Source organism: Culex quinquefasciatus, chromosome 1 (genome assembly GCF_015732765.1).
Source record: "Culex quinquefasciatus strain JHB chromosome 1, VPISU_Cqui_1.0_pri_paternal, whole genome shotgun sequence".
Classification (NCBI taxonomy): Eukaryota; Metazoa; Arthropoda; class Insecta; order Diptera; family Culicidae; genus Culex; species Culex quinquefasciatus.
Window position 1 is genome coordinate 14,626,027 of NC_051861.1, and position 25,890 is coordinate 14,651,916.

Below are 25,890 nucleotides of genomic sequence, written 5' to 3' on the forward strand. Positions count from 1 at the left end.
GAAATTCCCGACCCACCGCGTAATTGCGAGCTCCGCAACGACACCGTCCTCGAGGTGGTCTGCCAGCCCGGCAGCGACGGGGGCCTCGTCCAGAGCTTCCTGCTAGAGGTGGTGGGCGGTGCGCCGCCCCCGCTGCTGTACGGAGCGGCCTCCTCGTCGTCCCTGGACTACACGCGCAGCCCACCGACCGAGATGCTTGACAACGAGATTTCCACCATGAACGACCAGGTAGGTCCAGAAGAAGATTTTTTTTTTGTGAATTCGAAGCTTTACCGTTGAGCAATGTTGACTTTGAAATTCGCCAAATCGGCAGCGTAGAAAGACGTAGCACCTGTGTTTGTGAGTGCTTTTATTTTTATTTTTTTCCAGGTCGTCAGCGTAAGTTATGTCACGAATGAACAAGTAGCTTAAATCAGAGAATGCATTTGACGAACTTGGGACGTCAGCTGCAGGGCAGTGGTCACCAAGCTGCGGCTTATCTTGAAAATGATGAATCCGAACGAATTTAACTATTCGAACCAAGGATGGAATAATCGCAAAAAAAAGCTTTTTCGCTTGCGAACTTTCTTTACCCGATCTGCTTAAAACAAAAAATGACTCTAAGTGCCCATCTACAAAAAGTGATACGTAGGTCATTTTTTACAACTGCAAGCGTACCTCGTTGATTAGTCAAAGTCAAACTAAAACGTTTCTTAATCCACCATTAGGTGGTTGGTGCCTTCCTTATATTTACAAAGTAATAATGAAAATAGGTTTATGAAAAAAATATATACCTGATACAGACTTTTCTAGAAAACATGCAGACTCTCATTTGAAGCAATATGGCAACCGGGCGCTTCGCGTCTGGCGCGACTCTCACACGTAAACAAAAAGACCCGGCCTTTTGAGGTTATGCAAAAATCACCTTTTTTGTAGATACAAATATCTTTTTCTTAGCATAACTTTTTAAATACTTTACTAAACAGAATAAATTTTAATAGGGTCTTATGGGACTCCAAAACGAATCGAATGAGGCTGACCCGGCCAAAATCGGTTCAGCCAGTTCTGAGAAAATCGTGTGGAAAAAAAAATCATGTCTACACACATCCCCACAGACATTTGTTCAGAATTTGATTCTGAGTCGATACGTATACGTGAAGGTATATTTAAGAAGTTCAATTTTCGAGTGATTGTATAGCCTTGCCTTAGTGAGGTGAGGAAGGCAAAAAGTGACGACCTGTCACTTTTTACACGACGCTCACGCACACTTTCAAAACAAACGTTTGGTAGTGTTTGTGAACTCCGTATAAAAGGGGCGTCAAACTAAAAAGTGACCCCGTTTGTTTGGCAACAATGGGTAGATGTTACCCTGAATGATCATTTTTCGAGATTCCTTTTATCGATCTTTCGTACGTGAAAGAGGTGAGCCATGTTCCATTCTGAGTTTTTCTCTAGATGAGCGTCAAAAGATTTTCTTCTGATGATGATTCTTCCATTGGTGCCGGATGAAACAAAATTTGGTAATGAAATTATATTTCTTTTTAATTTTATGGTTATTCCTGTATTCTAAAAACAAACCCCAATTGAATGTCAATTGTTCAGTTGTCAGTTCAATTTTCTTTTAAAATTCGTAGTAACAGCTCAATATGGCGAATCTGCGTTTGTAAACAAGCGGTCTATCCTCCTCTTACTTCACGTGAACTGTCACTTGAGCATAGGGGATAGACTGCTTGTTTACCGACGCAGATTCGTCCTATTGAACTGTTACTACGGAAATGATTAAATATGTAACGCAAAACAACATAACGCACGGTTTGATTTCAAGAACAAACTGAAGATAAAAAGTTCGACTCAATTAAAGAAGGATTCTTTGTTGTCATTTGCAGGGTTGTTTATTTTTAATTAATAAGATTTTTCCTCAGAAAAGTGGCTAAAATGCGATGGATGCAACAAAATGGTCGAACTTTGTGGGCATTTCAGGCCATGGTTTCCTAGGTGACTGCTGAGCCCGAATCCCAAATATGAGCTTGATTGGTTGCGACAGGACCTGTCGCTTTGACTGTGAAGTTTAAATGGGATCTAACGGGACCATCCATAAACCACGTGGACACTTTTGGGGGTATGGTGATTGTCCACGACCCATACAAATAAGATTTTTTTGTATGGACAATTGTCCACGAAGGGGGTAACAGATTCCCAAAAAAGTCCACGTGGTTTATGGATGGTCCCAACCCGTAAAATCGGTGCGTTTTGGGTTTTGCCAGTTGTGAGTAGAGGGTGACGATTCTCGAGATTTTCAATTTCCCGGGAATCGAGAGTTAAATTTGGGCATTTCCCGGGAATTCCCGGGACCCGGGAGTTTATTTTTTCTATGTCAATAGTGGCAAAAAATTAAAAAGGAAATATAAAAATATTGTAACTTTTCAATCAATTAAGTTACATTTAATTTATACTTATTCTATGAAACCCTCACTTCAGTATTCTATTTATCTGAGGAACTATATCTACCTTTTGATTTATTTTTTTCTGAATCTGCAGATACAAGATCGTTTCTTAAGCTTTTTGGGACTCCAAATTGTAGTTTAAAATGTTAACGAATCTTTATTCGCACTCAGTGATTTTTCAAAAGTTTCACAAGCTTATTGCATGAACTTCTTATTAGATTTTTGTGAAGTAAAAAAAATAGCCAATATGATAAACAACGACTCAAAACAACAATTTTAACTTGTTTTTTTTTAATTTTAAGGTCAACTGTATAATATTCATTGAAGAACTATTTACAGTTATCAGGAAAATCCGAATGTTCACAATTACAAAGATTGACAGAGTGTTTTTTTCCAAAATATAATTGAATATTGAAGTTGAACGCGAAACACAAAATGGCTTGTTGACATCAAAAAAGAAAATTACCTTGATACAGAGAAATTATCCTAGGGAGGATTAAAAATAGATTATGAGGATTGCTATGCTCGAGAGAGGATATGGAAATTGGACCTATTTTGATTTTGTTTTTCCTCTCAGAAATAATAAATAAAAATAATTAAATAAAACTTTAGATTTTATTTCTGGGGTGTAAGTGTTAAGTATGCATCAAGATAAATTTTGGGGTCCAGTTTTTTTTGGCTTCTCTCAATTATAGTTATTGGAATTTTTGATAAGTTAAATTTTAAACTATCTGAATAAGAAGATCAGAGAAGCATTGGTTTATTCGAACTTGGACAGCAAGCATTGAGCTTCCAATGCTCTAAACAATTTTTTTTTTCAAATATTATTCTGATTAGTTTATATAATTTTGCTTCGGTATTTATAAGTATAACATTTCCCGGGAGTCTCGACCGAATTTCCCGGGAATCGAGAGGTCCAAAAATGGTCGATTTCCCGGGAAATTTTTCCCGGGAATTCCCGCTCGTCACCCTCTAGTTGTGAGCCTCTTAATGATTTTTGCTTTTTTCTAAAACCTCACGAGCTCATAGTTTGTGTTCCAGAGAAAAAAATTGCAGAAAAGTGCAAGAAGATTTGCCCACTATTAGGAATGTTACAGAATTTATAACACTGCCGCTGAAAACTTCAAATTTTTCTTCAAGCTCTTCTCCCAAGTAACATTTTAGGCTTTATCAAACTGTCAACCTATCAGCTAAAACCAACATTGAAACCACTAAATCGTAACAGCCTCCCCAGAACCCCGATAAACCTCTGTTAAAATCAAAAAGGACCTCCCCAAAAGGTTGTCACGGCCTATTTATAAAACCTACATAGGAGTTCAAGGCTTCACAACTGAATCCTAACAACATCCTCAAAGCCTTGATAAGACATTTGAGAAAAGGAAAAATGACATTTCATACGTCTTCAAACGTCTTATGCCAAATCCACATTTTTAAGCGAAAATGGCGTTCGAATGATGAACGCCCGAAATGTCAAAATAACGCAGTGGTACCAACATTACATGCCAAGTGTGCCATGTATGACAGCCACATTTTATTTTCTAATGTTGATGCTGCTGCGTGATTTTGATATTTCATCATTCGAACGCCATTTTCGCTTAAAACCCTGGATAGGTTTAATTTTGGCAAAGAATAAGTCTTTGTTTTGCCAAATGATTAAATGGAGATGGTTTGCAAAAATGGCGATGATAAATAATAGATATTTGAGGTAACCAAAATAATTTGAAAGCTTATTTTTCGCAATTGGTGGCTCAAATTCAGCTGCGGTTGAAATTTTACTGACGAATATAGGGAAGATAGAGCAAAAAAAATCAACTTGCTTCATAAAAAAACATTATTTGTAATCATTGTTTTCAATGTTAAAAAATATTTTATTTCAATTCTTTGAAAAAAATGTTCAAATTATGTATAAACATCTATCGCTATGTAAATTATATAAGCAATCCAGCATAAATTAGTGTTTTCGTCAAATTTGTAATCAAATTTCTCAGTTCTCTATTTTTTCAACCATTATGGCAGTCTATCACATTCAATCAGAACACGCATTTAGCGCAGCCCTTTGTCACTGCCGCCATGTTTATGAAACCAAAATATTCGATGACGAACATGAAGAAAACTGAGAAGAACTTAAGGTGTCTACTGTCAGATTTTAAAAAATAAACAAAGTGCAGAGACGTTTTTTAAATTATGTTCTTTTTCACATGTTACACTTGCTGCATGTCCAAGACTTTAAGAATGTTACTTCCGAGTGAATTCCAAGAGATTTTTGATCCCCGGTCTCAGATTTTCCCGGTTGAATCGGATTTTTGCTTTAAAGTGGTTAAAACTAAACCTGCTTCTCCAGTTGCTCATCCCGCCATCGGATTCAAGAGCTCCTTCGACTCCGGCCTCATACGCACTCATTATATGTCCAGAAATCTACCCGAGATAAATAGGACCACTCGCGTGACCACTTAAACCGAATTTTTCAATAAATTTACACCAAAATATTATGTTTGGTTGACCTCTTTCGCGTTCGCCATTTCCCTATTTTGATGTAAACAATCAGAAGACACCAATACTACATCATCCAAAGCTTTGTTGATGGTGGGCTCTTCACACATACTAATGCGTGGGCTCTTCGAGGTTTTGGTGACTGTCAATCGTTCTAGACATTTACAGTGGTGCCAGAGGGCTGGTTTAGCGCCATATTTATGCACTGTTAATTGGCCGCGTTAATAGTAGTTTATGCAACAAGTTGCAAAAAGACGATTTTTTCAGCACGAGTTGTACATTTATCCAACGAGGTTTACCGAGTTGGATAAATACGACGAGTGCTGAAAAAATCAAGTTTTGCAACAAGTTGCTTACAAATTTTTTTGCAATTCCGAAAAACGCTTCTTTAATGGAATTTTATGTCCAATATTCATGTCTTTAGTAAATTCATTGGTCAAAACCAAAAAATATTGAAAAATGTTACTTTTCGATACTAGTGTTGAAAAGTTCAACTTTTCAGCACCCATTTCAGAGCTGAAAAGTAGAACTTTTCAGCACTGTTATTGTAAGGTATTTATTTTCCATTCTGTTATTTTTGGTAGGGAAAAGTATGCCGTTTCGTTTCTCCAGAAGGACAGGAAAAGTTGACAGTTTCACAGTGGAATTGCAAAAAAGCTTTTTCATGAGCTTGTGGTTTCAATTAAGCTTTTTGCATGCCTAATGGCACTTGACAGCTAAACCACCCTTGGTTTTAAAGAAGTATGCGAGAAAATCGTTTGGCATGACATTGCCATTGGGTTTTCAAGACTCTCTTAAAACATTCATAAAACCTTACTCAAAGCCATTTAGCTTTTATTGTCACAAGGTTTTATGTCGGAGGTATAAAACCCTGTTAGAACCTATTTATTAGCTCTTGATTATTGGTTGCGGTAAATGCCCAAATAAAACTATTAAGCAATCTAGATGCTACCTTAAAACCTTCATAAAACTAGGTGGTGGCTACTTGGGCTGGCAGCCCTTGCTGCTACGGCAGAAAAGATTCAGTGTAGGCGTCGCGACGCTCATGCAACCAAGCAAGCTGATAGTAGAGCGAACAATTCTTTTGACAGATAGATTCAACCCAGATTCAACGACTAGGATGTGATGGGGAAAATTGAGTACAAATTGCATTGATAAAACAGTTGTGTAATCGTTTGGGGTACCTTGTTGTTCCTGCGCCTAGTAAGACATTAATTTGGATGCTGTCAGTGCCAAAAGACCACACACGGCCAACACTGCTTGCTACCAAATCCCATTACATCGTGAAAACCAATCATTATAAGTGCGTCCTTTTGGGAGAAATGAGTTTACATTCGCCAGCTGAGGCCAAATTTACACACACACACACACACAGCTTTCAAAGCAAGTCAATCGAGCCAGAGTAACTCAATTCGAAATCCGCGAGCGGTCGGTCAGCCCAGTTGCTGTTTTCGTATGCCACGGTTGGCAACACTGCAATGACGGTTACTCGCTCGCGTAATTGTGATCAAATTACGCGCGAGAACATCGTCCTTGGCCCCCTGCTGGGTAGGCAACGGGCGGCGGCAATTTATTCCGCTACGATTCGAACGCGTTGTGTTTGTTTTGTGCGCCATTTTGAAGATACCGCGGCGCCATCTGGCGACACCATAAACAAGTGCCCACTCAATCACCTCCACTCCGGGCCACGAACCACGCTCCGCTCCGGAAGGACGGCTCTGTGTTTGTGCAATTGTCACACGTGGTGTCACGCCACGGTAGAGTCTAGCTTCGGGGGGGCGGACGACGACGACGACGGTGATGCACGAATAAACACACGTGCCTGAAACATGCATGCAAATAAGCCTGTGGGAGCTGTTGGGGGGTCCTTCATCAAAATCTACTCGACGGTTCTTGGCGCTGTGGAAGGTGACACACGTGGAGAACTCGGGCTCAGACCTTAATCGCTGGCACGGCGCATTTGCCACGTCTGGCAATCTTCATTCGGAAGTGCCGGAATAGAGTGGATCTGCGTGGCTTTAAGCGCAGACTGTTATTGTGGCTGGGATGTGTTTGCTGCGGTGATGTTTTAAGGCTTGCGAACATGGGGTTTGCAATTGGCAGAATTGTTCTCTACCACAGCTTGAACATTTTTTCGTTAATCTTGGGAGTATGTTAAGCATGCATTGAACACATTAACAGCTCACTTGATATTCTGTGCTGAAAGGATGGACGATGGCTTTGATGAAATCCTGCCACATTCTTATTTTGAGTCACTCAATTACATTTTCAGTATTCTTCGCTTCCGGCTAATTGATGACTGTGGCAAGTTCCGTTCAGCATTGCTTGCCGGCGTGTACATCACTTTGATCTACTGGAGAGCCACAGAGGGCAAGCACTTGAGCGTATTCATTACATTTTGTTCACTTGCCAACCGACCGCGCTAGAGATTAAATGCATCTACTTCCAAGTCAATACCTAGTAGGACTCTTCAGTGTTACTTTGTACCTGTGTTCTTTTTTTCAGACTGACATCGTTTAAACATTTGACTGTTGACAGCAATCACACAAAATTGACAGCAATTTATCAATATTCACACATTTTACAGCACATTGACAGCATGGCAGTTAAATATCTATTTTTTATCTACATTAATATCACGCTATCTACTCTTATTTTTCCTCACACACTAGGCCACCCTGGCGCCCCTGTTCCGGATCCAGGAGCTGCTGCCCCAGTTCAAACTACACAGCCTCGAGCCCGGCCGGGACTACCAGCTGCTGGTGTACGCGGTAAACGGGAAGGGCCGCAGCGATCCACCGTTCGTGATCGACAAAGTGCGCGTGGGGGCGGCGCTGGTGCCCCCGTACGGTGAGTGTAGTGCATATCTGTGGGCGTTTGCTAATTAACTTTACCCGGAATGCATAATTCCGGGCTCATGAAACAATACTTGTGTTAGAGACTTTGCGGAAATCCAATCAAATTCAAATATGTAATACCGAAAAAGAAAGTAATCCGAGACATGACGTTGGCGCAAATCCCTTTCAATCACTCATCATTCAGTTCAAAACATCCTGCCAAATCTAGAACATAGCTCCATCCATCTATTCATGCTGTCAGTTAGCATCGGAATGATATGGATCTCATCTTTGGCAAAAAAAAACAAATTAGAATCAATTTCCAAAGCTCCAAATCATCCCCAAACAATTGATTCCGGAACGTCATGAATTTGAATGAAATTAGAAAACTGACACAAAGGACGGCAATCCCAACAATACTCACAGTTGAGCAGGCTTCATCGGATCTCGTTCATCACTGCCAGCAGAACCAGAGCCTGCCTGCCAATGATTCATTATCGACCTCTAAAGTCCTCCTCCAAATCAGGACCAATTCGGACCGAACAACGCAACGAAGAATTGGGAGAGGCCCAATTTTTCGGAAGCACAAATCAGCAGAACGAAAAATCGCATGAGACGTGCTTTTTAGGGATTCTTCGATTTTTTTTTCTTTCCTCCTCGACTATTTTGAGATGATTACATTCATTTTGGTATAGCTTTTGCGAGGAGGATTTGCTTTCCGGGTGATATTTTGGGGTTGCGTTCGTTTCGACACTGGGAGGAATCTGAGCAAAGGTTCTCTGGCAGGCCATCAGTCTTACCTAACCGGCATCGTTTGTGATTCCGGAATCGGAATCGAATCATTATTCAGCAAAAAAAAACTATTCTGGTTAGGCGGATGAGAGTGTTAGCAGATATTTCAAACACATCGAGATTTTTTTTAAACGATAATACGATACAAAGTTTTTCAAATCATAAAAAATAATCCTCGAAATTCTTCCAAAATATTGAAAGCAAATTTTTTAATAACACGAGTTATTTAGAACTGGGTGCAATTTAAATTGAAAATATGAATTCATAGCATTTATACCCGAAATTTATAACTTTATACTTACGCAGGAAATTCACTAGCATTCAAGTCTGTCGATTGTAGCGTGTTTAGAGAGCTCAAACCCATCACACCTTGACTAGAGCGTCCAATTTCCCGCCCTGGGAAAAATTTCCGAATTCCCGGATTTCCGTTAAAAATATTTCCCGGGAATTCCCGAAATTCAAGCGGAAGTATATATTTTCTAAATATTTTTGGATCCATTTTTTTAAAAAATGCTCTAGAAAATGGAGAAACTAAATTTAATATCATGATTTATTTCTGATAATATTGGTTTCTGAAGCAACTGGAAAAAGACCTAGATTAATGAAAATAAACAATACGAATAGTTTACGTTTTTGTTAACCATGATATAATCAGATGAAAATTTATTGGGTATCATTAAATATTTCAAATAGGTTTTTGCAAGAAGAATTACTTCAATTCGTTCAAAAAATTTCTATTAAAAAAAATATTACACTGGTGCAACAATGGGTGTTAGAAATTTATGAAAAAAAATATTTGAAATATTTGAAAACATTGAGTTATTTGAAGTAAAACAAACACGAGAATTTAAATTTTTAAGGAAAAACTTAAAAGGTTTAACCATTTTGTTCAAGAGCTGCTGACATCAGTATAACTTGGTTAAGAGAAGTTATTTGTTATGATAAAAATAATTTCTGAATGATTTTATTCGTTTCAACTTAATGTGTCAAAACATACTTTCTCAAACTGGTCACAGAGGCAACTTTAAAGAAATTTAAGATGGCGGTATGGATTCATTTTACTTACTGTCCAAACACTTTGATGAAAAAATACTTTTCAATATATAAAATATGCAAGAGATCATTTTTTGATTTATTCTACGATTTGAGCTTAAAAAAATAGAAAAATATACATTTTCTTGTAGTTGTATGAATTTTTAAATGCAGTCAAGCTATTAGTTGATCTTTCAATTTAATTTTGGTGCAAAATATGATTCAGAACTAAGATTAGAGCAATTTCAATAATTTTAAAATTTCCCTGGAATTCCCGGGATTTCCCGGGAAATCGGTTAAAAATTTCCCGTTTCCCGGGAAATTGGACGCTCTAACCTTGACTAATCTGAAGCGTTTACAAACACCAACTAAAAAGTTGTCGTGTGGTCTAATATAGGGGAAATATGCCCTTTCTAATCAAACACCTATCTTCGTCATATGGAAAGTTTGATGCTCGATTAATGCTTCAAAAATACTATTTAGGCTATAAAGTTACCAGCACGCAAAATTGTGCCATTTACTGACCAAAAAAATAAAAATTAAATGCACTTTTAATCATAATTTATCTTTTGCGAGACCATTTCTCATCATTTTGGTGGCACACACATCCACACGCAAGATGAGAGGTTAACTGCTTAACGAAAGTCGCCATCAATATCTTTTCACTTGAGCTGCGTTTTCAAAGCGCTTAAGATATAAAATTGATTCCAACTACCGGCAACATGTTCTTTTGAACATTATTAAGCCACTCACTTGAAAAATAATCCCGAAACATGTAAATAATAAGCAAGCGCTATTAAACAAACGAACGCGCCAAGTCTTTTGACGTTTCAATTTTGACGACCCATTCCAATCGAAGGCTGAAGAAAACCGTGCGAGAAGCGAAAAGAACAAAGGGTGGCCACCAACACCACCAGCAGCGCCTGTTGGAGTGAGCCAGTGATGCCAGGATTTTTTTTCTATAAATTCTACTTTCCGTGAGTGTTCGCCTAAAATTTCATCAATTTTGGCAACATTAAGCAGAGCGCTGGAAAAAAAAGAACTTAGCTGAAAATAGGAAAATGGGCGTGGCCCAATGCACTTGACTGATTAGAATGCATTTGAAAAATATATTTTTTAAAAGCTCGTAAAAGGAATAGCCTAATTAATAATAAAAGTGAAAATTAACCGAAATGTTCACAAAAAGTTGCACTACTCGTTGGGGTATTTGGTTTTGGTAAATTTCAAAGAACGCTCCAGATTATCCAGCATCATTCAAACACGACCGCTTTTTAGGCTTAAAATTGGTATATATCCCCTATCTAAAGTAAAACTAGATCGCCTTCTTCAACCAGTTCTTCCAAAGTAACTCGTCATTAAATACCTTCCTTCCCTTTGAGTTTCAACATTACATTCTTCAATCACCCTTCGAACCCCACCACCACTCCCTCGAACAAATTGCACAACCAAAGTACAAGATTGATGAGCGTTTTCATCCCCCGTCATCGATCGAGTCATTGCTTCCGGCAACAACAGAAAGTAAAAGAAAACCCGTTTGCCAGTTTGTAGAGAATTCAAATAAAAAAATATAACCCCAAGAAAAGCCCGGAAAAGTGGGGCAGCAAAGAAGCCCAACGCCTGATTCCCATTGTTGTCCGTCACGAATCCTTCAATCACTTTGGCGCGTTGCTGGCTGCGTCCGGAAAATGTCCGAGAATTTCCGAGTCATGCTTTGCCTCCGCCACCCCCGACAAAGGATGAGAAATGAAGTTCGATTTGCATTGCTTTGAGGCGTACGGAGAAATCTGGACCATTTCGAATCCACCTAGTAGGTTGATTAGATCCAATCCAACCTAGTTACAGTTCCTTCTCTATTGCAAAAAAAAATATATATATATCCCAAAGGAATGGCTTTCAGGACGTTGGAACCATCCCAAATTTGAATATCCTTGATGAAATATTTAAATTAATTACTTTCGTCCTGAGACTGGCAAATGTCCAACATTTCCGAGTCAATCAGGACCAGCAATTGGACGTCTCTCCTAGGGTGGGCTGGAGAATTAGCATAGTATCTGAAATGCCGGTGAATCGTTTGACAAATGAATTGATGCCGTCTCGAGAAGTGGGTTATTATATGAAGGTCCAATCAAGCAATACCGGATCGACGGGAATTTCTCGTTTAAATTGGTTGCTGGATGCAGGGATGGAGTCTTGAAGTTATCCAATTGAAAAGTCTAGCAGAAAACTCACTCTTCAGTGAGCATTGAAGCCGTCGGTTCAGGCTACCAGTATATAGTATTGAACTGAAATAGAAATCCTACAACGCAGAAACTCGACATGCCAAGGGAATTGTCCAGGCTGCAGAAAATGAAATTGTCAACTTGAACGACTTCATTAAGATGGCAAACCGTATGCCTGTCGTAGCGAAGGCTATGCTGTCAATCTATATTTTTTTAAATAAGATTTATTTTCTATGATTTAATTCACTAGATCTGGAGCCACTTTAAATAGTTAAATGAGATCTTTTAACACACACAAAAAAGTCCGTTGGCGTAAACGTACCATGAAAATAGGAAACAAAGCAAATTTTACGATAAGATTTTGCACTGTGAACAAATGAATGTTTGCAATCGATTTTCATGAACGTTTGTTCACGAAAAACCGTAACGCCTGGTCTGGTTACGTTTTTCCTGTTCTCTTAATCATAAACTTCGTTCATGGTATTAGGAAACATATCAGACATTTGTACACGCTATTGCAAACAAAAAACATGAATTAGAGGGCGTAGCCAACGCTTTGAAACAGAGACGAAGAACGTTCAGAAATCATTAAACGGGAAAGTGACAGTTGTAGGATATTGTTCATTGATTATGTGACGAACTGTTAAATTTTGGCATTATCTTAATTCAAATGACAAAATTACATAATTTTATCGAAAAACAAAAATACAAAAATACAAAAATACAAAAATACAAAAATACAAAAATACAAAAATACAAAAATACAAAAATACAAAAATACAAAAATACAAAAATACAAAAATACAAAAATACAAAAATACAAAAATACAAAAATACAAAAATACAAAATACAAAAATACAAAAATACAAAAATACAAAAATACAAAATACAAAAATACAAAAATACAAAAATACAAAAATACAAAAATACAAAATACAAAATACAAAAATACAAAAATACAAAAATACAAAATACAAAAATACAAAAATACAAAAATACAAAAATACAAAAATACAAAAATACAAAAATACAAAAATACAAAAATACAAAAATACAAAAAAAAATACAAAAATACAAAAATACAAAAATACAAAAATACAAAAATACAAAAATACAAAAATACAAAAATACAAAAATACAAAAATACAAAAATACAAAAATACAAAAATACAAAAATACAAAATACAAAAACAAAAATACAAAATACAAAATACAAAAATACAAAATACAAAAATACAAAAATACAAAAATACAAAAATACAAAAATACAAAATACAAAAATACAAAAATACAAAAATACAAAAATACAAAAATACAAAATACAAAAATACAAAAATACAAAATACAAAATACAAAAATACAAAAATACAAAAATACAAAAATACAAAATACAAAAATACAAAAATACAAAATACAAAAATACAAAAATACAAAAATACAAAAATACAAAAATACAAAAATACAAAAATACAAAATACAAAAATACAAAATACAAAAATACAAAATACAAAAATACAAAAATACAAAATACAAAAATACAAAAATACAAAAATACAAAAATACAAAATACAAAAATACAAAAATACAAAAATACAAAAATACAAAAATACAAAAATACAAAATACAAAAATACAAAATACAAAAATACAAAAATACAAAAATACAAAAATACAAAATACAAAATACAAAAATACAAAAATACAAAAATACAAAATACAAAAATACAAAATACAAAATACAAAAATACAAAAATACAAAAATACAAAAATACAAAAATACAAAAATACAAAAATACAAAAATACAAAAATACAAAAATACAAAAATACAAAAATACAAAAATACAAAATACAAAAATACAAAAATACAAAAATACAAAATACAAAAATACAAAAATACAAAAATACAAAAATACAAAAATACAAAATACAAAAATACAAAAATACAAAAATACAAAAATACAAAAATACAAAAATACAAAAATACAAAAATACAAAAATACAAAAATACAAAAATACAAAAATACAAAATACAAAAATACAAAAATACAAAATACAAAAATACAAAAATACAAAAATACAAAAATACAAAAATACAAAATACAAAAATACAAAAATACAAAAATACAAAATACAAAATATACAAAATACAAAATACAAAATACAAAATACAAAAATACAAAAATACAAAAATACAAAATACAAAAATACAAAAATACAAAAATACAAAAATACAAAAATACAAAAATACAAAATACAAAAATACAAAAATACAAAAATACAAAAATACAAAAATACAAAAATACAAAAATACAAAAATACAAAAATACAAAAATACAAAAATACAAAAATACAAAAATACAAAAATACAAAAATACAAAAATACAAAAATACAAAAATACAAAAATTCAAAAATACAAAAATACAAAAATACAAAAATACAAAAATACAAAAAAAAAAACAAAAAAATTAATATATTTCTGTGTATTTTTTATCCTTTAAAACCGGAGAAGTTCTTTGAGAAAGAAATAATGAATAAACATTTTGTGCGTTTTTTTCGTTATTTTATTGTTTTCAACAAGACGTTTCTTTCTTCAAAAATGAACTTAAAAAAAAAAACCCAAATTTATTTCACATCTTTTCCCATATCTTTCCCCCTAGTGGAGGAGAACATCATCTCGGAGGACCCGACGCCGGCGGAGACCTCGAACGCGGACAAGCAGAAGCAGCAGTCCCAGATGGTGGTGTTCGCGGCGGTGGCGGCCGCGGCCGGCGTCGTCATCACCTCGGTCATCGTGGCCGGCTTCGTCGCCATCTGCCGGCTGAAGCGCCCCAAGCCGCCGGAACCGCAGGAGGTGCGCAAACGGATGCGGTAAGTGGTCTCGGACTGGGCGTGATGGATGGGGCTTGCGGGGGTGAAATGGACGCAAATTTGCTTTTTTTTTTATTCAGCTTCAACAGTATTTAATAGCTGCAAAACGGAGAAAAAAACTTGTACGAAAATAAGTCTACTTTACCCCAACTTCCCTTTCCCAAAGAAATCTAGTCACTCTCGAGCAAATTTAACGAGCCAAGCTTCTGTGACCGCCTCTTCCGGCGTGGGTTCCGGGTGGTGGTCCGAAAATTTGCCATAATCCAGTTTTACGAGAGTTGTGTTCTGCGCCGTGTCGCGCTGCTGACTCGCCGTCGGTAGTCGCACTTCATTTCGGCGGACATTTTTTGGTCATTTTTTGTCCGTTTGTTGGTTCATGTCTAGGCTGTAATGTAGAAGCCACAGGAAGTCCTCGTTCCCCCCTGCCATCACTCTCTTGGACATTTGATTGCAATCTTATACGTGGTCGTATCGTTTCTTTTGCTTTTTTTTTTTGCTGTTGGTACGCTGCGGGTCATCAACTGTCTCGTAAAAGTAGTCTCATAAAGAAACATGATCCAGCTGTGCTTGGGCTTGGGCAGCAGCGGCAGATTTGCCTGCCGGAAAGAAGCAATTTGGGGGTGGTTTAGGCCTAGGCTAGAGACACGAAATATTGAATCTGGCACGGCCTTTACGGCATTCGGTAGAGAGAAAAGATGGAACTATCAGTTGTTTTAAATGTTGGAGCTACATATTTTTAAAAAAAAGCGTAATTTCTACTTGCAAGGGGTTCTACAAAGAGTAGGGCAGGTTCTATGGATTCATTGGCTGTAGCGACTCCAATTCCGGCTTCTGCAGATTTTTCTTCTCGGACTTAAGCTCTTCAAATATACTTGGCTCCACCGACTCCAACTCCAACAATAAAGTTGTTGAAATTGTTTGACTCCGACTCCGGCTGTTGAAAATTTTGCCCATCCCGACTCCAAAACCTCAAAATTCCACAACCCTGGCCACAACGATTCTTTGAAAATGTTATCTGAATTTTCTCCAGATGATAGTCCAGGCCACGAATGAGTTATTTTTGTTAACATAACCTCGTTTTGATCCGATCTGTCAACCATTCCGATAACCGTCATTTACGCAAGTTGATCGATCTGTTGAACTAGTAAATTCGCCTAAGAGTTACTGCTATCAATAACATCATGTCTGATATTTACCGAAACTCAGCTCACTCTCCCTCTCCCCCTTCGTTGCTCGCTAGGACTTGCACAGTCGTAAATCAGCTCATTCCTTCCAGTTTTATTGACTGAGCTGTTTGCGTGATTTTATGTGCTCCGATTCCATCTCGTGCTTGTGGGTATTTAATAAGGCAATTATTTCAGGATAAGTAATTCGAATCCGGATGGTTTATTAAGCACTGCTCTGTCTTCGTAATGAGCCCTTTCCCTGGAAAAGCGGGGTTCGGAAATGTACTCTTCTGGAAGAATTGCTCGGCTGCTGCAGCTCAGACCAATGTTGTTGTCTTGCTTCAAGGGCACTAAAAGGCAATAAACATCTGCAATCGATGCAGGTTAGCACGAGAGGTGGGTTGTGGAAATGCAGCCAATTAGAAGGATTGCCGCCTTTCATCGAGTTCAACCAGGCAGAATGTTTATTATCTTAGCCTGGCCGGATGCTTTTCCTTTCAAAGAATGATGCTTGGATGGTTTTCCTGGAAGGACTCTTGCTATGTAAGCTCTTCAATTTGTTTTAGAACGAAGCCGAAGCCACTTCATTTCATAAGATTCAATCTTAAAGTGGGGCACGTTTTTATTTTAAATTAAATGTCCCATTTTAAGCTGACAGCAGTAATCTCCATAAAGAGCTCTTGTTCCGTTCAATTTACGGTACTCAAAGTTCATAACCCATGTTTCACGAACCAGCACGCACCGACAAAGACATGGACCTTAAGGATGGTGATCCATTCGGAACCAAAGTGCTTATCCCTTTTTTTTTTGCTCCACCAACAACAACAACAACCTTTTTTCCTCACTCTCCATTAAAGACCAAACCCCTTTTTCCTCTCAGATCAAATCGGTGCGGATTCGATCCATGTCATCGATATCGGTTCCTCGTGGCAAAAAATATGCCCGAAAAACGGTCCGGAACGGTCAACCGGGGGGGTGTGGAACGTTGGCTTGATTGGCGTTGTAAAGAATGTTCAAATTATTGAAATTTGGTAATATGTATCCAGGACCTTCTTCTTCAACAGTTCGGGGAGGTGGGTGAAACAGGAACCCCGACGAAGAACTCACTGATTGGGTGGATGTCGGAAAATTCGAAAAGGAAGCGATAAAGAATCGTTTGGGATGCTAAGTTGAATTTATGGGGCCAAGGGGAGCAGTCTCCTGGTGGAGGAATCGTTTCTTGAGCTTCGGTGAGGGATTTAATGATATGCGTTGGACGCACAGTCCATTCTTATGAAATGAAGCGATGGAACGAAAGGGTTGCGGGAGTCTGAATCGAAAAAGGAACTCATGGGTCATGGAAGTCAAGATTAAATGTAAAAAGATCCTCTACCTTGCTAGAGACTTAAATTGAACATCGTGCATATATTTAAATTTTGAAGAAATCTTTTGTGGAATTGAAGTGAATTGGATTGTTTCGACGTTTATATTTGAATCAATCTTATTTTTTATTTGTTTTTTTTCTTACAGTTACTTTGGATTATATCGTCGCCGTCTTGCTAATTTGTCGTACGTGCATTTTGGGCCAAATTGAGTTAAGAGCTCCATTTTGTGTGCTTTTGTGCAGCTCACAATGCCTCACCATTTGACCTTTACAGATCCCCAAAATTCGATTTCAATCCTGAGATATTCAATGAAATCCGAAAATTTCCGTGCATTTTGTCACTTTTCTTATGAAAGTAGTTTCAATCTTGTTGTGCTATCTTGTCACTCCATGAAAATTGTTGTAAGTGCGACAACTGGCTAAAGGGAATTCAGGTCAGAACGCGTTTGACGCACGTACAAGTTAGAGTTCCTGAGATTTGGCACTTGATATGATGGTCAGACAGTGGTAACAAGATTTTTCTTGTATAATCAATCTTCAATGCTTTTATTTTCAGAAATTGGCATTCATGGGCACTATATCTAGCAAAACATTGTGATAGGACCGTAACCGGAATGTAAACAAATAGCCTATCCTGCTCACCTTAGTTGATGTTTACATTAGGAACGAGCAGGATATACTCTTTGTTTACACTTCGGCTTCGGCCCTATTACAATGTTTTTCCAGATTTAAAATATTGAAAAACTGCACTTTTTTATTTAACACCAAATTTTATGTAACGTATCTCAGAAATGGTGCACTTAATAGAAATTTATGTGTAGTAGTTTATGCAACAAGTTGCATATATTTTCAGATATTTTCAGCACGAGTTGTACATTTGTACAACGAGGTTCACCGAGTTGGATGAATAAGAAACTTTTGAATGGAATTTCATGTCAAATGTTCATGTATTTAGTCAGTTTACAGCAGTGTTGCGATTTTGAGCGCTCATTCGCTTATGAGCGAGCATTTTTCGCTCATTCGTGAGGAGGAGGGCTACACGAGCTGGCTCACGTTTGCTCCTGCTCATGTTTTGCTCATAAATTTGATGAGCAAAACTGCTCATCGCTCGCGCTCGCGCTCATTTTTTACTCATTAAGCAAAATGAGCGGTCTTTTCAAGCCAGTTTAGGAGTCAGAGTTTATGTGTCAGATTTGGAATATCTTCGTTATCTGAAGAAATAATCCAATTTATAAAAATGAGGTCGATAAAGAGCGTGAAAGTCAGCTATTTAATTAAGCTGAAAAGTATGAAAAATGTTTTCATGGTAATAGATTACGTCACGTTTTTAAAATCGTGAACGTTTTGAAGTACGGGAACCCCATCTTATTTAATCAATTATTTGTAAATAATGTAGCATAATGAATGTCCAATCTATGTCTTGGATGAATTTCAACAAAATATCTTATCTATAGGCTGGAGTTGCTTGAAAGTTAAGTCTAAATTTGAAAGTTAAAATAATAAGCTAAAAACAGTGTCTAGAATTCTAATCAAATGTGTCTTGATTGCAAGTTAAAATGTTTTTCATAAAACGGAAATTTTTGATGAAATCGCTCATTGAGCGCGAGCGCATGCGATGAGCATGAGCGAGCACGAGCTACCTGTTAAGTCCTAATGCTCATGAATGAGCGAGCATGGCTTGTAGCTCGCTCGCTCATTCGCAACCCTGGTTTACAGTTAAAATCAAAAAAATATTGAAAAAAAATTCTTTTCAGTTCAAGTGTTGAATAGTTGAAATTTTCAAATTGTCGATTTTGTTATTTTAAGTAGAGAAAAGAAGGTCGTTTCGTCGTTCGGGAATGACAAGAAAAGTAAGTAGTTTCTCGACGGAATTGCAAACAAATACTTTTCAACTGCAAATTTGATTTTAAATTGCAAATTGTAGTAAAAGTTTGGTTTAGATTGAAATCATTTTGCATTTAGTATTTTTTCTGAACATCACATTTTGCTGATCCGTTTTTAAGGTGGCAAGCCTATTTATTTTAAAGTCCTCATCAAGATCTACAACTTTGCCGAAGACAACAAATCGATTAGAAAAATTCTTCGAAAGATACAGATTTTTGAATATTTGCGTACCATTTTTGTATGGACAGCTGCCAAAATTGTATGGAGACTTGAATGGGTTAACCAATGCCATAAAATTGTTTCTTTGGTCTCAGGGAAGGCCCCCGAAAAATTTGAGTCAAATAAAAATAATACAAATAAAATCTATTTCTGAAATGTGGGGAGAATCATCGCCAACAAAAAAAGCGGCTTAAATTATTTTGACCATGCCAAATCGGGGCATTTTTCTTTTGGATTCTGCTAGTTTGACGTGGAAACGCTAAAATTATTTGAATAAATGAAAGGATGGCTTGGATCGAGTACTGCTAATTCTGTGTTTTAATAAATCTGTTATTCCTGTTCCAGGCCCGCCCGGACCGACGTGCCGTCGATGTACGCCGAGGACGACGTGTTCGAGGACGAGTACCAGCGGGGCGGCCAGCCCCAAGGCCAGTCGGGCCACCTGCAGTCCGGCACCGATCCCCGGTGCAGCCGGGCCTCGTCCACGCTCCGGAGCAGCCGGTACATCTCCGAGGGCTTTGTACAGTATTCGCAGCCTAGTCTTAACGGTGAGTAGTACACGATGGGCCAAATGTGTGTCGTCCCTTTGTGTTTCGTTTTGAGAAAATCAGCAAGTTGGCGGGATTCCTTTTGATGTCATGGAGAGCAGGGCCCTCAAATCAATACACTTTGCTGAGCAAACCAATCCAAGTCAAGCCAACAAATAACCCATTCTGTTGCAACCCTCTGTCGGCTATTGTGATTGTAGGCGAAACCTTGGCTGTGCTGGTATTTGGCAACTCTGGTGGCAATATTGAATCGCTTACGCTTTCGGGCAACACAAACGGAACTTTGGTCGAACTTTGTTGATTTTCGTTTGTTAAAAGTTAGGGTTGGTAGCATCATCGGGCTTGTTTGTGGTAGGCGGGTTCAACAAATCTGCTTTTTAAATCTAAATTTGTGATTTAAAGAACATTGCACAGTTTTGTTTTAAATTAAAATTGAACCAATCCAAACGTAACAAAAAATCAAATCCAATCAAATACATAGTTTAGCAGCTTGGTCTTAGCGGCCCAACTCCGGGTTTAAACGGACCAACTCCAACTACTAACCAGCGAATATATAGAAGCCCTTTTGCACCACACACCAAGAAGACGACTCATACACCAGGAATGACCTAATGACCTAAGCTTCAAATCATGTCTCAAAAAATACCAACCGGGGTCGATTGGGATTGAACTCAGGCTAGCTGAGGTGAGAAGCAGCCACGCTTACCACTACACCACCAACCAAACATCCCTGACAAAGCTACTGATATCCATTTGGACTACTGCAAACTAGTCCATTTTAAACTTTTCATAGAATATTTTGAAACGAGCGTTCTCCCTAAATAGAAGGCCAAATTCCTGTCCATCATATTAAATTCATTCGACCTCAGTGCAAATACAACCAACGCACATAACATTTTCGGACACAAATATTAAGGCAAAAATTTGCTATACTATTTAGTGAATTTTCCTTTGCTCTCTTGACGTCATGTTTGAACGCACGCACACTGGCAACAAAAAAAAGCACTGTTCTTTAATTAAATTACGTCCGGAAAAATTTCCTTTTTCCCCGCTCGGAATGAAATTTATTTGTCGTCCGGGTCCTGTATGCTGGGTGTGTATGTGTGGGATCTACCCGGAAAGTTGGCCACCAAAAATGCCAACCTCCGGCTGACCGACCCGGAACGCAGCAAGAAAGGAGAGTAGGGGTGAGCATAAAAAGTAAGCTCTTTGACCGATGCGAATGCAGCAGCAATTTTGGGCTAGCACTAAATCAGCATTCATTTGGTCTGTCTGACAATGCACGGCAGAACAAAGGGGTTGAGCTTCAAATTGGACTAGCTTTATGGGATTTCACAAATGAACTGTCGGGTATTTGGCTTGTTTGAAGGAAGGATGCTGGTTTTTCGACGATGTGTAAAAGAAGTTACAACGGCAGATTTAATTGACAATTGTGACCATTTTGGTTTAAAAAAAAGATTGTTTTTCTTCGTTTAGTAGGAAAGCCAACATTGAAAGTGATAAGCACAAAAAGCGATCAACAACTGACCAAAACAAATCGCAAGAAACTCAAAAATTAATTGAAACTCGAAACGACCAAACAAACATCTTTCCCCCTGGAGGGAAAACACGTGCAAAACACCCAAAAAATAAAACGAATATCCACGAGTTGCTCAAACTTTCAAGTACCTGCTCGGCGGCGACATTGCACACAGTTAATTGAATTTTGTTTTGGTCCAGCAGGGAAACTTGGCAGAATGTTTGCGTTTCCACCAAACAGCAGCAGGCTATGACGTCAGAGGGGGAAACAAGCGAAATCAAATTAAAAAGCGTTTGTTGTGCCTCGTCCTAACGTGGAAGTTAAAGGACGTGCTTTTTAATTAGTTGCAACATTATTTTCACTCTTAAAAATAGTCCTGAAAAGTTACAGAAAATGCGAAATTTTTAAATGTTTTTTTTTGTTCTAAATGAAAAAAATACCCTTCTGTAATATTTTTTTTCATTTAGAATGGCAAATTTGAAATGCAAATACATAATGCAAGTTATTGAAAAACACGTATTTTTTTAATCCGTCAGGAGACATCGAAAAATAGAGCTCGGATTCATGATCAGGGGCAAATCCGTTTTGATTGTCAAAAGATATACCACTTTAAAGACAACCATATTGTGAATGATTTTTTTAGTGGCAAACATGGTCCCAGAGGTTCAAGGTCAAACGAAGTTTGCATAAAAGACGGATTTCACGAAGATATTTCATGATTTAACTTAGTTAGAGACATTTAAGCTCAGAATTTTGCCATGCGCAAAGCAAACTGTCTAATTTTCTGAGCGTTTTTTTTTTTTTGAATACCAAGTTGATTTACGGGTGCCACGATTTCTCGAGAGGGGACGGACCAAATTGTCTCATTTTGGGTGAAGACTCCCAAGACATATCCCGTGTGAATGACGAAGACCGATTTCAAAAACTGACGATTTTTTATATGAAAAAATAGAAAAATATTTTTATCTTTTTTTTAAATCAACTTTTTGAAAATCGGCCTTCGTTATGCACATGGGACCGGTTTAACGAGTCTTCACAAAAAAAATATAGCCGATTTGGCCGAAGCAATGTTGAGATATCGTGGCACCCGTTTTTTGAAACTACTAATTTCAACAAGCTATATCGCGGCTATGATACAATAAAATGTCGTCAAATTTGTTTTGTTAATAGATGAAAATGTATATTTCAATGCCCTGAAAACAAATTTTGAAAAAAAGTTTAAGTTTGTGCTCAAACCAACCTCTGACATTTTTGCTGATTTACATGTATGTAACCCCTTAAAGTGAAATATCTTTCGAGAATCAAAACGGATTTACAAACCCTAAACAGCGTTTTAAAGATGAGAAATTTTTCTCCAAATTTATAATAAAAAGTAATTTGCAAAGATTGAGATCGAAGTAAGCCATGCGCACGGTCGGACGCGATTTTTCTGACGTTGTCATTTTTAATTTCAATATTTTACTTTGAATTAACCGAAAATTCAATGAATTTCGAAAAATAACTTCCGGAAGTGGCCAGTTATAACGATTGCAATGGAAGTGTACGAAGGCAAAGTTGCTGGCAAGTGAAAACGACAGTCTTGGACGCCGGGAGTTTGCTTATCGGGGTATTGATCCTGAGGTCACGCGTCCCGTTTAATTCAAGAATCTCCAGCCCAAGGCGTTAACGATCCTGCTGTTTTTGGCATGTTGTTCAGCAAAAACAGTTTTCTCAAGACTGAAGCTTGATGTTTTCGATGCGATAGAAATGAAGAATGATCTGGATATTTGGTACTTGGTGAGATCTTTTCATTTTTTATCATTTTTTTTTTTTATTTATTCTTTCAAATTTGTATTTGTTGAATGATCTACGCACTACTTCATTCGTCGGTGAAGTATCCCATCAATCCCTTTCTCCTTCCAAACCCGGATATCTTGGAGGTCGTCTAAGTTCTTAGGCATCTCTATAGGGTATCCATTCCAATCATCAAATCCCTCCCCACTTCCCCAGTTGATCGTGAGGAGTCGACCAAAAGGACAAATGAGTGGTGATGTGTCATTCGGCACATTCCTGACGCATTTATTTTCCTTATCGGCGCCAACCTAGCTATTGCGAGCTTTATGCTCGGCTAGAGTACGGTCAACCAAGCTTAGCTAAAAGTAATTTTCAAAGATCGATCCACCTATAAGTCTAAACCAATTAAATATATGAATGAATGAATAATTCTCATACCCGCCGGCAGCTTGGTCCAGTTCACAGGTGTTCGCTTGATCAAACACTTCGTCTTATGTTCAGTAATCTGTACACCCACGTACATAAGTTTTTTTGTACGAATTTTGTTGTTACAAATACCAGTGCTTAAATCAAAAGATCCCATCCCACCCCCAAAGCAACGAAAATTTGTGACGGGTGTAGGGACACATCACACAGACGCCCTTGTTTAACCGTCACGACATTATGGGTATGAGATGTCGCAAAATTAATAAACAAACTACCCATAGCCGAACCTTCAACTGAGTACCGGCAATCGAACACTCACAGCGAACGACCAGGGTAGTACCCTACCGCGTATTTAGTTATATTGGCGTGGTTGTCTTAATTGAAATGAGAGTATGTCAGAGTAAATGATAGAATATTTGTATTATAAATGGAACGAGCTCACCGGATTACTACACAATCTTCAAGACAAGCTCCCTTTCAATCGCCAAACGTTGATTCCTAACTCCCGGCGTTTGACCTTTGTCGAACGTCAGCGCTTGAATTCTTGAATTTTTGCTTGAAACGACGTCCACGAAACCAAAACATAAGTAGGCAGCTTCTCTGGGTGTATCCGGGATTGAAACTGCTTTTGAGGATTTATAGATTCTGATTCAGGCCGGTAAAACACAACTTTCTACGTTTAAATCTCCAATGGGCTGTCTCGGTTTATAATATTTTGTTCCAGCCACACCACTGCACTGGTTTTCAGTTATGAGCAATTTATTAAGACTTATTTCTGGAAGCCCATACTTACAATTGAGATGCGGAAATTTATGGAAAACTGGTAAATTGAGCGAGTTTTTCGGAAAATAAATGCTGTGTGAATTGTAAATTAAAGAACGATAATAAAGTTTAAAAATTGAATTCCATTATCTATGAAGATCGTTGTTCATATTTCCAAAAAATTAAAATAAAATAATGTAATTGAAATCGCTCAACGCGTGTGCGCTGTATGTTAAAAAAAATGTTCATTGTTCGTTGTTTGGAAGATACATAATATTTTGCCTACCCATCGATGAAGCCATACTTTAATAGTGTTGACCCTGTTTGAGAAATAGGGTTTTTTTCAGATTCAATCATATTTATATGTTTAGCTTGTCATATTTTCTATAAGTATGCCTTTGACCGCATTCCAATTTAACTCGTTCTATGATGCCTAAGAAATTATAAAAAATAATTGAATTTCACTGAGTTACGAAGAACGTTATTCATTAAAAAATATGTTATTGATATCAAAACCAAAAAAATTAACATCACAATGTGTAGCTCAACACATCGACGTCGTCGTGCTATCTTGTCGCACCCGCCATTTTGACGTTCCGAGAAAAACGCGTTTTAATGTTTGACCTTGAATATTCAAAATCGAGAGCACGCAATGTAAACAATAACAAACACGTTTTGTTTGGCTCACCATTCTGTGCATTGTCCCAAAGTTTGGTTGAAGTTGGTTGCTGGAGTCCTGAGTTATAATTACAAATGTTTACGGTAGTCTAGCTTGTACGTGCGACAAACGCATCCTGACTTTCCTGGCCTGAAATCCTTTGGCCTTTTGTCGCACTTACATCAATTTTCATGGAGTGACAAGATAGCACGACAAGATTGAAACTACTTTCATATGTAAAGTGACAAAAATGCACGGAGTTTTTCGGTTTTTGTTGAATATCTCAGGATTGAAATCGAATTTTGGGGATCTGTGAAGGTCAAAAGGTGAGGCATTGTGAGCTGCACAAAATGGCGTTCTTAACTCAATTTGGCCAAAAATGCACGTACGACAAGTTAGCACGATGGCGACGACATGTGGCCTGTAAGTTCAACACCAGAATGCTCATTGTTCGTTGTTTGGCAGAAAATATTTTGTCTATCCATCAAAGAAGCCATTCTTGATTTTTTTTTTTTGTTGATGCAATTGATAGCAAGAAGAGTTTTTATAATTGCATTGGCACGATTTCTGGACGGTTCGTGATTTTCAATTAATAGTGATTGGTTATTTGATATCATAGCTTCAATATGTTTGTTTTTTTACTCACATCAACTCTGAGGAAGCCGTTAAAAACAACATTCCACATTTATTTTTCGTATACCCAGAATACACTTGCACAAATGCACTTTCGAGTGCTTAAAATGTCCCAAAATGTTAAAGGGGAAAAAATGTCAATGAATTCATGGATTTTGTTTTGCAAATTTTGGACAATACCGAAGCTCGCGAAAGGATCTGGCCTACTCTAGTTTGTGTTTTGCGCTCTGAACGACCACCGGGATAAGCCACTAGTTGCACGTCAAAATGAAATTT

At 37.3% G+C, this 25,890-nt stretch overlaps 1 protein-coding gene across 4 annotated transcripts in view; it reads left to right on the forward strand.

Annotated features, from left to right (window-relative positions):
* The window catches only part of LOC6033016 (hemicentin-2), a 319,767-nt gene that overhangs the window by 276,174 nt on the left and 17,703 nt on the right, over positions 1-25,890 (forward strand). For all 4 annotated transcript variants that reach the window (XM_038250375.1, XM_038250472.1, XM_038250519.1 and 1 more), the window contains 4 exons: positions 2-228; positions 7,586-7,763; positions 14,453-14,663; positions 19,641-19,843. In XM_038250375.1, coding sequence (XP_038106303.1) covers positions 2-228; positions 7,586-7,763; positions 14,453-14,663; positions 19,641-19,843 — 819 coding nt within the window. The remainder of the gene's footprint in view (position 1; positions 229-7,585; positions 7,764-14,452; positions 14,664-19,640; positions 19,844-25,890) is intronic.